Genomic DNA, 12,601 nt, shown 5'->3' on the forward strand with positions numbered 1-12,601 from the left:
CATATGAAGGCCGCTGAGTGCCACGTCATGTTAGTGGCGTCATGCAGTATTCACGGAATGGGATAGCGCAGATGGGTCTTACGTGCAGTCTAGCACAACCGTAATCGGATAACGTTGAAGCTGTGTGCTCGCTGAACCTACCAAGACTGACAGGCTACTTCCGCTCCCTGAGCTTCTCACACCTGGACTGTTCGCCGGTGTACGGAGCGCTTCTGACCACCACCCCTGCATCATCACTGCCGCGTCTTCGGAAACGAACCGTACTTGCTGGATTTGAACCTTCCAGTGAATTGGTGAGTTGCCGAAACCCTCTACTCAGCGCTTAGCTGTCATAGCTCGTCAGATCGCACAGCAGTACGCAGGCAGGGCAATAATATCCATGGCGGTGAGCACAGGTAAGTACTTGCGTGTGCAATCTATCATCTACGTTTGTACTGACGGCCCGATCAACAGGTACATAGTGTCGATGCTGAGTTGCATCGACACGTCCCTAGCGGGTTTTCTGTCTATATGCCATTATTCTGCCGTAGAGCCATGATTCGCAGTCCCCCTCCATCTCTGTTTGGCCCTACACGTGGTACGTCAGTGGACCGTAAGTGCACTAGATTCACAGCACATCGTGAGCTCTTGCTGTTCTTTTGACCACATTGGGGACAGAGTATTGTTTTCATCAAGATGCATCTGTACGACTTCAAGTCTTGACATCCAGCCTTCCATCGGCGTCCATCTTCTTGCGCGTGCCGCCAGTCGGTGTCAGTAATCATCAATCAGAAGCCATATAATCTCCTCGTATGTCGTCTCCACTTATCGTTACACCATGTCTTCCCCCGCAGCTATAGTATACATAGCATCCTTGATGTGCCTAACCCATTCCGTCCCGCCCAAGCGCGCAAACCTAGTCTCGTATTGCCATTTGTGCAACGGAAGATCCATCCAGCTGACACTGCTGTTGACGTGTTTATGATCTATCGATCTTGTTTCCGACTAATGTGTGAGACATACGGTGCGACCGGCGGTTTCATGGCCACCATCTGCACTATGGAAAGGGTGCAGTTGTGATAGCACGCAGGCCGCGCACACATAAACAACCACTTGCTTTGGGCGTCGAGAGAAGTACACTCCCGCGCTTTGCAGGAATCTCGGCAAGTCATTGATAGCGTCTTACACCCTCAGCTATCCTCAAGTACGGCTAGCATTGAGTTCGGTGTCGACGAAGCGTACCTCATTGCTGCCTGGTTTGCATCATTTTGGTGGGGTATGTCTGTGGTCTCCTTCGGCCGCATAGCTCGCTCACCCAATGATAGGTTCGCACACTCTCCTGTTCAGCATCACAGCGTATGCTATCCTTCGGCATTCTGGTGTCAAGCACGTGTTCAATGTGTTCACGGCAGCAGTACTACTACTGTGAGTCCTACCCGCACCTCGGGGAATATGAAGGTGGCATTGCTCAGACTTCGTTAGCTACATGATTGCTACTGCTCATATGGCTATTGTGCTACGGAATCTTATCAACGCTTTCATAGTCTATCGCGACACAATTGGCCCAGACGCATATTATGAGAACGTGGGCAGCGGGCTGTATGTCTCTGCGCAGTTCCTGTACATATCCGGTGTATGTGTTGCAGTACTATCACACGAAACGAACTGACAAGTCTGTGTAGAAACTCGTTTCTGATTCTGTGGTTATCTGGCGCCTATGGATCGTCTGGGGACAACAGTACTGGGCTGTTGCATTGCCCATCTGCTTGTGGATCGGGACTGCGAGTAAGCCTCTGAGTTGGTTATATGTATTCGAGTCCGTACTGATCCATACTATTGCGCAGTCTCGTCACTCGGTGCGGGCTCACATCTAGCTCTACCCCACCCCGAGGCACAGTCGGTGATTCGATGGGGATACGGCATGTATGTCACATCCCTCGTAATGAACATCTATGCAACCGCGCTGATTGCAGGACGAATATGGTTCGTCGTAATCATTTCAACACCTGAGTGGAACTCACTGTAGCGTCTAGGTATATGAACTATCAGAATCGCATGGCGATAGCCAAGGACCATCCATATTCGCGCCTCATTCTGCTCATCATCGAGTCGGGCAGCTTCCTCGCCATAGCGAAGATCATCGAAATTTCCTTATATTGCATTTCTCTCGACTCTGCGACTTCTCGTGACCAATCTTGTTGGATTTTGCTCGATGTGATGCCCCAATTCATGGTAGGCTTACACTGGCATCGCCATTGCTCGTGCTCACGTATTCTGACACAGGGAATCATCCCGACGTTGATTATCCTAGCGGCCAAGATCGGTTTAACCCGGAACGATGACCACTACTCAACACAGACGAGACATACTTACAGCATAGCATTTGCACCTGGCGACCAGGTTCAGCTACCGCGGACTGACCTCACATCGTCGTCTCCATACTTCGGAGAGCATATGAGCGGACCTACAGTGAAAGCCTTTTCCGGTACAGTGCTCTCTTCACGCCGACCTGCAGTGTGCAGAGATAATGTGTAGCGAAATACCATACGGCTCGCGGCTCAGAATATTAATTACCACTGTGACATGTCACATGTCGGAAGTTGCTTCGTCCAGCGAAGAGAATGCCTACAGTATGACCATTCTCAGTCGTCGTCAACGATGGTCTCAACTGGCATACACACCTGGAGCAAGATCGCGGATCGTGGGGATGTCAAATGTCGGTTTGTTGTGGTTTCTGCCGCGCTGAGAGATCTGATACCCCGCGGCCTCATCGGTGACGGGGTGTTTGACTGACAACTCTCCTTGAACGGTGTTTCTGGACCCTTCCATGTCTCGTTTGATTCTCATTCATGTGATGAGTCGATAAAGCACTGTCGTTCACACGGTGTACAGCCTGTTGTGGGCGCGCGAGTACTATCCTGATGGGACGGGTACCGGGTGGCCTTCTCCCGCAATACTCTTCACTACTTCAAGGATACTTCTTTCGTACCGAGGCAGCAAACACCCTCTGCTATCTTCGACCGGTCAGTGTGATGCGTCCACTGTAGGGCTTTGACATAGCTAACGGACTTCTCACTTTGTTCGAAGGTTGACTCCGCAATGCCTACCATCACCTACTCGCATGTCGACTCGCTCGAAATCCAGCTGGATTACGATTTACCCTCTCATGTCACCAGTGGCTCTTTGGGTGTGGTCATTTACCTTCACGGTGGAGGCATCATCACAGGTTCTCGCAAGGATGCATTCTTCCCTGACTCTATGAAAGGTGAGAGCGCCCTCGCATCTGTGAATTGTGTCCGAACTCACTATATGTGGTTCAACCAGAATCAGTCTTGAAAAACGGTGCCATATTCATGGGTGCCGACTATCGTCTATTGTATCCCTCCACAGGCTTCGACGTCATCGACGACATGAAGGCCCTCTTCTCATTCCTATCAAACCCAAACTTCTCGGAAGACCATTTGCCGAGCGGGATATCGTTGGATGCATCTCGCATTGCCCTTGTAGGGGCTTCTGGAGGAGCGTATCCTGCGATGGCCGCGGGCCTCTACGCTCAACCGAAGCCGAAGGCTCTTCTCTTGCTGTTTGGCATGGGCGGAGACATGCTGGGAGATAGCTGGGTTGCGCCCAAGAGCGGGTTCATGCCGTTCCCTGGATCCGAGAGCGTAACAGAAGCGTCTCTCAGTCACCTTCTGGAGCATCCTCCACCTCCTATCTCAGACGCACCAGTGAAGATCCAGCCCGACCAGACCCTTCGCGACGACGAGGGTCGCATGGGCCTGTTCATGCACTGGTGGCGAACGGGCGAGCTTCTGGACTATGTCGTGGGGGAACCCGTCTCCGCCACTCTGCGCTCCTTGCCGCCCGCTCAACGCCTCCCCGCTGTACCTGCCCATTTGCGTCTGGCCATCCTACAAGCCCACCTGGACGCCGAGTTCCCCCCGACATGCCTCGTGCACGGGGAGCAAGACGGTCTTGTGGATCCCGCTGAATCGAAGACGACGTATGGTCGTCTGAAGGAATTGGGTGTGAAGACGAAATTGGTGCTCGTTCCGGACGCTATCCATGCGCTCATGTCGCCCACCAATCCGGCGGCGCCAGCTGTGGCGGCCGAGGATGCATATGCGGAGGGTTTGAGCTTCGTGTTCACGGAGTTGTTGAGCGAGTAGTGGAGGGTCCGCAGGCAGAGCAATCCCGGTGCTCAAATCTAGTACATTGATTACTTTCGTATTCTCGTTATGCGTAGCGTGAAATGCCGGAAATGCTTGACGCTGCGACGACGCAGACTTGGACGAACTTACGAGGATGTGCGCCAAGGGCCATCGGGCACCAACCCCAACGGACTCCCTCCTCTTCCTTGACTCTTCTCTGATCAGTTATAGGCCAGAGGACGCATCTCTGATCAAGTTGCTCACTCCAGATCGAGCATCATTTGGTACGCCATGACCTGCTTCGGTGTGCTCAATGGGAAGCCTGTATTATCTCGGCTGAAGCCATCCTTGACCAGGACTGTGTTCGTCGGGAACATCGCAACGCTGAGTACAAGCAGCCATATACCTGTTTCAGACGACTTGCTCGTCGCGTTGTCTGTGTATGTAGACGCGATACAAGACGTTTGTATCGATCCTACTTACTTCTTCCTTTCGTGAGCCCCCGGCGTGTACGAGGTGTGGTAGCATTGATTAGCGTTATGAGGATCACCGACGTACTTAGTCGATGCAATGCCGTTGCAATTTCAAGTCGCGGTACGGGAGACGGAACAATTGAATCTCTGCCATCTTCAGTATGACTGGGAGTCAAGCCCACAACAGCCCACATAACAAATGAACACCCTTGCATATTGTACAATCGGCACGAGGCTCGCCGTCTGTCGACCCATGCCTTACGCCAGTGCCTCGAGATAGACCTGAACGGCCTTCTCAGGGTCGTCCCAGTGCATCTACAGATGGACAGTCAGTAGAACCGGAACTCGTCGACGCCCACGCACGAAGTGGTTAATGCCCAGTAACATCTTGTAGTCCACGAAACCTCCACCGCGTTCTCTATCATCATCCTGAACCGCCCAGAACGCCGTGATCGGGAAAGGGCAGGTAACATCGCCCGTCAAGAACCACACCTTCAGGTCCGCGAGCCGCGCACGCGCGGCGCAGTCGAAGCACGCTCTGCGGTACGTGGCGAGAGCATGGGGCACAGTACTTGCCCTCGCAAGACTGAACACTCCGAGACTTCCTCGATGAACTCCCGCCGGTCCTCGCGGGACATGGTGTAGATCGACGGACGGCGGGACACGGAGGAGATGATGTGGGGGAGGACGTCCGTGCCGCGCGTTGAGAGGTCTCCGTGATCTTTCTCCGAGGCACCTGCCCATACATCAGATGCCGTAGGGCCGAGCACAGGAATACCCATGGGTATCCCGAGCTCGACTTGTATCCTTGCCCGCCCGGGTACAGACCCGCAACCGCAGGTACGGGTTCCGCAGGAGCGAAGGCGAGTCCGGGGGTCCACGGGCAAGTGGGAGAGCGTGAGCCCGGGCGAGCGAGTCCACGGGCAAGTAGGTCCACGGGCAAGTAGGTGCGTGGGTGACCGCATGGGCGAGTGGGCGAGCAGGTGACCAAACGAGTAGACGGGAGCACTAGCGAGAGGGGGGCACATTCGAGGGGCCATAGGTGAGAGGGCAAGAATGCGAGACTGGGCGGGCAGGTCATCGGACGAGTGGGCGAGCGAGCAGGCAGGCGGGCAAGCTAGCATGAGAAAGTGAGCGAACGAGAGAGCGATGGAGAGCAGGTGAGCAGGCGGTCCCGTGATCTTAGGAAGAGGGCGAGAGCAGGCGACCCAAGTGAACGTCGGGCGAGCGAGCGAGCATCTCGGCAGGTAAACTAGTTGTGCAGACGCAGACTCACCATACATACAGTACGCCTTCAGAGACCTCGAGGCCTCATTAATATTGGTCATTGTCAAGCGTGGCAAGGAATGCAGCGCTCAAGTGTGGTGGATAAATGGAATCCCCCTCCTTCCCCCTCCTCCTCCTCCTCCTCCTCCTCCTCCGTAGCGCGGCAACCGCGGGCACTTGCCACTTCCGGTGCCGGTGAGTTTTGCTCGAGCGTTCAGTCGTCAGTATGGCCTCCTTGGCACCTGCATGGTGATGGTTGTGAGGTGCAGAGTCCGATAAAAGGCCTTACTAGTCCGTACGGCGAGTAGCTGGCCAGCGGTGGTAGGAGGAGCCAGACACGGGACCGAGGCGCGTGGCGGCTTTTGTCGCATAGCGCAAACAGGCACAAAGTGACAAACGCCCAAACCGTACATACTGAGTTGATCTACGATCCTGGTCACCCAACTCGACCTCGCCCAACTGCTAAGTGATATACTGGTGGCAGTGACAATTCAATGTCTGTCAAACACCGCATTGCTAGGTCTGCAACTCAAACAACGCAATGCATTGAACGCATCGGACGGCGTGAACCGACCATGCCAATATGCCAGCTCAACAACAACGAAGACTGGCTTCATGACACTTGATCTGCATCAAAGCAGGGTAGACAGCCTGAGTGCACTGACCTATAGTATAAGCAGTGGGTGCTTGCCCACTGATCGCGCTGAGTGCAAACAAACACGACACACGGATTCATGTCAATGATGCATTAAGGCTCATCTATGTATCTTGGCGCTGGCTGACGGGTTACTGAGAGAGTCCGACAGCTGTTTCGACAGGTTCAACCATCATGCGATACATGCACGAGTCACGACGGGAAGGCTAGACGCGATGGAGGAGGTTTGCGATGAAGCCATGACAGCCGCGTGAGTTTGTACAATGTCGGTGTAGCAAACGAGGCGCTCGAAGACGGACGGGCCGGACCAAACAGCAGCCTGCTTCGCAAGAAGAGAGAAGGGTGAGCTGGTGGGAGGTATGCAGCTTCGGAATTGAGATGGGCGGCGCAGCCCTCTATATACACATACAGACAGATACGAGCGAGAGCAATAAGCTGCAAGGGGTACTGGAGAAGAGAACAAAGTTCGAACCCGAAATGTAGCGAGTGAAGCTAGTCGACTGATCACTGGCTTCAAGCTTCAAGGACGAGCGATCGTATGACACAGAAGGAAGGCATAAAGACTTCGAAAAGAAGGGTACATAGTGTGAATGGAACAAGATGGATACCTGTCCGGGTGCCAGCGGCTGATAGGTGCGGCACTCGAACTCGACGGCGCTCGCCTTGCCCTACGGCCGGTCCGCATCGCGGCCTTCCAGTTCGTCGTCACCGCGCCGGTAGAGTCGAGAGCGGTAGTATCGGAATGGTAGAGTATCGAGAGTAGAGAGTTCGTTAAGAAGCAATGAGGTAGAGGGCGCCAGGTGAAAGATGATTTCGCGTAGCTGCATACATGGGTTCAAGGGCTGCGTAAGTATATCAGCGTCGACTGATAAGAATAGAATCCACTGACCAGGCCTACAACCGGGTTGTTTTTTGCATAGATGCTAGTTCGATGGCGGTGATGGCCAATGCTGTCGTCAAGCCCCGGTTTCCAAGCTTGATGCCAGAAGAGCCATATTTATACAGCCATCCTACGCCCCATCCTCCGTCCCGAAGCTGCATCGCGAGCAATTTCTGGAGGTCCACCGCGTTATCAATCCCGAGCCTGCAACAGACTATCACTCGCATGGCGAGCTCCGTCGGATCTCCGGGAGCGTCAATCCGCTCTTGCACGCGCTCCACGAATATGGGCATCGCTCGTCCATGGAGGGCTGGATCGAAAGGAGAAGCGAGCAGTCGGCTCATGAAGTACAGGTACGCATCTGGCGATGTGTAGTACCTCGACCCATCCATGTAGGAGCGATGAACAAGAACGTCGATAACCCAGTCGAGGGAACGGGCCAGTTGGTTTCCCCGACCGTGTCTGAAGAAGAGCGTAAGAACGTTCACGTTCACGAATGGGTCGGTACGACGCCGAGTGTTGTCGAAGTATGTCTGCAGAGTGCATTAGCACTGGGTGAGCGCCGTCGAATAAGAGGCTTACTAAGAGAATCCCTCTATCGTCTGTCCATTGCAACATCTCGTCCATCACTCTCATGATCAAGTGATGGTCGTGCTTCAGGACAGTATACGCCAGAGAGGTTGTATCCATGTCATCGGGAAACACATCTGTGAACAGGGGTTTTCCTGTCGTGCGAAAGATGTGAGTGAAATGCTAGACATGTCCGAGATACATCCTCACCCTGGAAGAAGTTCCACGTGGAACCTGAGGGTGATTCGGTCAAAACTGTCAAACTCCTGTCGCTGATATGTCAATGGCTTGTATCGGTGTAATCAACACTTACTCGTCATCCAGCACTTCCAATATCATCAATTGAGCGAAATTCTCCTTGCAGACGTGACCATTGTCCGTCACGGAGTCCAGTTTTCCTGCGTTCGCCCGCATGAAACGGGACGCTCTCTGCAGAGGACCTGAGAACAATTCACGCAGCGTCGCCTCGACCTTGGCCGCAGAGTCGAACACAACCCCGTACATTCCCAAGGAACGCGCGGTCGAGACGTTGTCCGTTTTGTCATCGACGAAAACGGCAGAACTGGGATCAATACCTGTCTTCTCGACGAGGTATTCGTATATCCCTTTGTCTGGTTTGCGTTCTCCGACGAGCCCGGACGGGAAGAAACCATCGAAGATCGACCATTCGAAAGGCATGCGGCGGACGAAGTCGTAATCGGGGATGGATATGTTGGACATGACATACACCCGTAAGGTGTCGTCGGACGATTTCAGCTCTTGAATCAGGGACCCCAGGTCCGCATTGACATGCAGCGAGTGTCGGGCCTGTTCGAAGGCCAACGCAATGTCCCCCACATCAAGTGAGAAGTCGACAGCAAGACGCGCGTAGCAATCACCTTGGGAGAGACGACCTCGTTCATAATCCATCCAAGTCCCAGAGGATAGCATATCTCGGAGGAGGAGGCGTGGAACTCTGGTCTTGGTGTCTGGAGACCAGTGGAGGAGAACGTCTCCGAGGTCAAGGATCAAGACGGTGAACAGAGGCAGCGGAGACATGGTGCAAGTGGATGCTGGTAGTATTGCGATATTGGTACGACGACGGCCTTATATAGGCTTGACGTGGGCACTCAAGGCGCAGGTGGAGCACTCACAGCGTAATGTTCATTCCATTGTAGACTTCCACAGGTGAGCAAGGCTATACGAAATATGAGCTTGTCCGAACCGTCGGATCTGGGTCCTAGGGCGTACAGACATGAGTAAGCCATTTCAAAAGCACATACTGCACCCTGAGTTGTGAAGTTCCGTAGCCACTGAGCTTGTAATGGGTATCTTCTGTCACACACAATCGTTCGTCAGATCAGCCATTCTCGTGTGACAATATATCGGACTGACGACGCGGCATCCTACTAGCTTCCCTTCATAGAATACTGAAGTACATCAATGAGTGTTCTGGCCACTTGTGTCAAGACCATTGGGTGGCAAGCAAGACATCGCGGGCCGGGATCGATCATTGTGCCCCATGCAGTATTGTTCGTCTGAAACTTTATGTTCCAGCTAATTCCATATCGCTAGACCTCCTCCCGAGAAAATGTGTACAGGCGGAGGGTGTCGGGCCGCACGCTCTTCCAGTCGAAGTCAGCTTCAATTATCGGTGTAGTCCGCCCTACACACTGCTTGTTAGTATGGCAGTTTGTTGATGAAGGGAGTACCAAAGCCGACGAACCCCGCCTGTACACACTCTTTGGCGAGGGGTACGAGTCTAGCAATATGGAATTAGCTATCACATCGTCATCAGAGAGTAATGAATGCAACTGAAGCGCGAGAAACCCACGGCCGCAAGCAACACAACCGCACGATCCCCCATTCCTGCCATTCCATACCCATTGCGGAGTCCTAAGCGCCACCGACCTGAGCGGATAATAAGTAGTACATCGTGTTGCAGTGCAAAATAATCATGATGGAAGTCTCACAACGCTGGTTGGCGGATTCTAGTGACATGCCAAACCATATGCCAGTGCATAACATGAGCCTGCGGCAAGAAGACCTCTCCTCCTGGCGCGACCCACTCAATCGACTTCACCGGAGCTAGTAGGTGCTCAAAGCGCTGTATACCATTTGCTATATAAGCTAGCGCGAAACGTGTGATTGTTGGATCAACTCTCTGTCATAGGTGGCAGGGTGACGGCATACCGAGTTCGAAATTGACGGGCAGCTCGCCCCTGTTGAGCAGCAGTACGGCGATTCCGAGCAAGTCTGGGTCATAGCCGCCATGGGCGTCGAGTGTGTACTTCAATGGTGGGTGGCGCATCCTGAAAGTATTTTCTAAGTTCTGACAAAGTCAAAATGGAGCCACCATCGCTCCGATGGCTTTCTGGGTGTTTCGTTCGAGAGGCCGCCCATGCAAGTTCGATATTAAATCTCCGAAGCAGACTATGATATCATGGTTCGTCCAGAATTCAACTGCGGGACATGGTGAACATCAAGATGGGCTATGAGATGGTCTACGTATCAGTGGCGAGGAAGAAGAGTGACCCAAGGAATATCACGTACATGTATGCAGAGCCGGCTATGACTGAGAACTACCTCAAGGACAACATTGTCGTGCTGTTCATAGACGAACATGCGAGTGTCGTCTTGAAACGAGACGGCGACTTTGACATACCGTGCAGAATTCGATAACGGGGTACTATCTACCAGCATTTTCCTATCATGGCATCTATCCCGAGACTCAACAGCGCGTGCACGAAGAGGTCCTAACCATTATCCGTTCAGGGGAAGAGCTGGCAGTGGTCTGCTTCACCCGTATGTCGCTCCTGACAGCCTGAGCGTTCCTGCGAATGTCACCATTCCGCGAGTAGCGGACGTCCCGCTCAGCGTCGGCTCATACGTCCTGCCTCCAGATACCCCAGTCGTCTTGAACATGTGCGCAATCTGGCGAAATCCAAGAGATTGGGCGAAGCCGGACGTATTCGTTCCAGACCGCTCCTTGGGCGAGGAGGCATCGAGTGACGGACATTGGTTTCCTTCCGGATATGGACCGCACCAGTGTCCGGCGCGGAACTTCGGTCTGTATGAGCAGCGAACGCTCACCTCAACGTTGTTGAGAGAGTATACCTAGCCGAGCCACTCACTCGTCAAATTCCAGAGCTTTGCAGTCATTTGAGTAACGTTAGACACCCATCATCTGTTATACATATGGTTGATGCTCCATCCGCCGCAATTGTTAACGATGTTGCGCGGCCAATGGCCGCGACGGAGGGTGGCGCTTGCTCTCAAGCAAGGCGTCGTTTTGAGAGTCCTTCTGCATGCACAACACCCCGGGGATGTCTATCGTTATGCAAGCAGCTGTGACGCGTGACGACTGAGGCCTGAGGATGACCGGGACATCAGGACGTCAAAAGCCAACATAGCTCGGGACTGAAAAGAACTTAGCTAGAAGGTTCAAGTAGGCGGTAGAAGTCGGAAGGCTGTCTTACGGACAGCATTTAGAGAGCGGTCGTCTCTTCCGGAGGACATCCCGCACACCAAACGCATGTCCGACGAGTGGTTGCGACATGACCGTAACAGCATAAGTGTGTGTCAGAGGAGGCCGTGGACGTGGTAAGCTGGTAGCGCCCACCAGCATCGAAAGCTTTCAGATCCCGATCACCGATTGGGTCCGGGTGCCCAGGCGCTCAAGAATCGGAGATCTGGTTCGACGCCTTAGGCTGTCAGTGTCAGAGGCTTCTCCTGCGAGTCGCGGCACACCCATTCCCCACGAAGCAGCTATGTTACTGTATGCCAGTGCAATACTCGGACCATATATTTCTGAAACTTGCCGCCCTCGCTCGCACTGCGTCTTCCAGACGCCGCTCGGGCCGTCTCGTCACTCCTGTGATTAAACTCTCCGACTGGTCGACACCATGGGCAGTATGCTGGCGGAAATCAGACATCTCTTTGCCGTTGCGAGGCGTTTATTTCCCGGAAACCCCAAAAACCCGTAAATGACATCCTAGACAAGTCTGGCCAAACCGTGATAGTCACTGGTGAGTAGATTCGACGGCCCTGGTTTTACGAAATAAGCACGGGGAATGCGGATGTGTCGGTAGGCGCTGGCACACGGTCACAGTAAGTTGCACCAGCCTTGTTTCGAATACCTGAGTGTATGAACGTCGGATCCAAGCTCTACTCCAGCGTAATGCCCAGGTGTACATGGCATCTCGTAACAAAGACAAGCCGTCAGCGGCGATCGAGTAACTAGAGAAGGACACGAGCAAGGAAGCTCTCGTTAGTAGCCTGTCGGTCACGATGAATTGAGCGAACATAAGGCTTCAGTGTTATCGTACCTACTGACCACGTTTGTGCCAAATTGCACGTCGAACCCATCTGTAGTGACCCAGTCCGTGGAACACCACATGATGCCATCATAACAGTTACTACAACCGTGTTAAGACTTGCACGCTACACTGACCCTGGCGTAGTCCATGAGCGCTTGAGCCTCGATACCAGCCGACGTTGATGGTTACATGATGTTGAAGACCGGCAGGGTACTAGTGTTTTGAAGGAAAGAAGTATCCCTGCCGGATGATGTGCACCTCTAAGTTCGGTTCAGACCGGCCAAACTCGGTTAGCGCGTTCTCCGCTTGGCCCTTCGTACCTCAGCCTG

General features: G+C 53.5%; 7 protein-coding genes across 7 annotated transcripts; 4 read left to right on the plus strand and 3 right to left on the minus strand.

Moving 5' to 3' along the window:
- Window positions 1-1,200: 1,200 nt before the first annotated feature.
- Window positions 1,201-2,514, plus strand: B0H18DRAFT_869774 (uncharacterized protein; the record flags this gene model as incomplete). Its single annotated transcript, XM_048040047.1, has 7 exons — window positions 1,201-1,255; window positions 1,305-1,404; window positions 1,462-1,612; window positions 1,662-1,764; window positions 1,824-1,969; window positions 2,029-2,211; window positions 2,263-2,514. Coding segments are annotated over 7 exons (990 nt in total), but the record flags the coding sequence as incomplete, so codon positions are not given.
- Window positions 2,499-2,987, minus strand: B0H18DRAFT_556687 (uncharacterized protein). The gene is made up of 2 exons (XM_048038586.1): window positions 2,661-2,987; window positions 2,499-2,604 (listed from the first exon to the last, which is right to left on the minus strand). The coding sequence occupies exons 1-2, from the start codon at window positions 2,824-2,826 to the stop codon at window positions 2,546-2,548; spliced, it is 225 nt and encodes a 74-aa protein (XP_047898421.1). The 5' UTR covers window positions 2,827-2,987; the 3' UTR covers window positions 2,499-2,545.
- Window positions 2,988-3,078: 91 nt separating this feature from the next.
- B0H18DRAFT_869979 (Alpha/Beta hydrolase protein) lies at window positions 3,079-4,148 on the plus strand (the record flags this gene model as incomplete). Its single annotated transcript, XM_048040057.1, has 2 exons — window positions 3,079-3,244; window positions 3,304-4,148. 2 exons carry the CDS (start codon window positions 3,079-3,081, stop codon window positions 4,146-4,148), a joined length of 1,011 nt encoding a protein of 336 aa, XP_047898422.1.
- Window positions 4,149-4,341: 193 nt separating this feature from the next.
- On the plus strand, window positions 4,342-4,685 carry B0H18DRAFT_556674 (uncharacterized protein). The gene has a single exon (XM_048038585.1). It carries the CDS (start codon window positions 4,422-4,424, stop codon window positions 4,626-4,628), a length of 207 nt encoding a protein of 68 aa, XP_047898423.1. The 5' UTR covers window positions 4,342-4,421; the 3' UTR covers window positions 4,629-4,685.
- Window positions 4,686-4,861: 176 nt separating this feature from the next.
- On the minus strand, window positions 4,862-5,385 carry B0H18DRAFT_1115069 (uncharacterized protein; the record flags this gene model as incomplete). The annotated part of the gene is made up of 3 exons (XM_048033211.1): window positions 4,862-4,918; window positions 4,967-5,141; window positions 5,198-5,385. The coding sequence occupies 3 exons, from the start codon at window positions 5,383-5,385 to the stop codon at window positions 4,862-4,864; spliced, it is 420 nt and encodes a 139-aa protein (XP_047898424.1).
- Window positions 5,386-7,418: 2,033 nt separating this feature from the next.
- On the minus strand, window positions 7,419-9,012 carry B0H18DRAFT_869992 (HAD-like protein; the record flags this gene model as incomplete). Its single annotated transcript, XM_048040060.1, has 4 exons — window positions 7,419-7,937; window positions 7,987-8,129; window positions 8,185-8,240; window positions 8,288-9,012. The coding sequence occupies 4 exons, from the start codon at window positions 9,010-9,012 to the stop codon at window positions 7,419-7,421; spliced, it is 1,443 nt and encodes a 480-aa protein (XP_047898425.1).
- Window positions 9,013-10,576: 1,564 nt separating this feature from the next.
- B0H18DRAFT_981367 (uncharacterized protein) lies at window positions 10,577-11,588 on the plus strand. Its single transcript, XM_048044471.1, has 3 exons — window positions 10,577-10,660; window positions 10,715-11,023; window positions 11,088-11,588. The coding sequence occupies exons 2-3, from the start codon at window positions 10,877-10,879 to the stop codon at window positions 11,121-11,123; spliced, it is 183 nt and encodes a 60-aa protein (XP_047898426.1). The 5' UTR covers window positions 10,577-10,660; window positions 10,715-10,876; the 3' UTR covers window positions 11,124-11,588.
- The last annotated feature ends 1,013 nt before the right edge of the window (window positions 11,589-12,601 follow it).

The sequence above is a fragment of the Fomitopsis serialis genome (genome assembly GCF_022376445.1).
Source record: "Fomitopsis serialis strain Sig1Antser10 chromosome Unknown B0H18scaffold_6, whole genome shotgun sequence".
Classification (NCBI taxonomy): Eukaryota; Fungi; Basidiomycota; class Agaricomycetes; order Polyporales; family Fomitopsidaceae; genus Fomitopsis; species Fomitopsis serialis.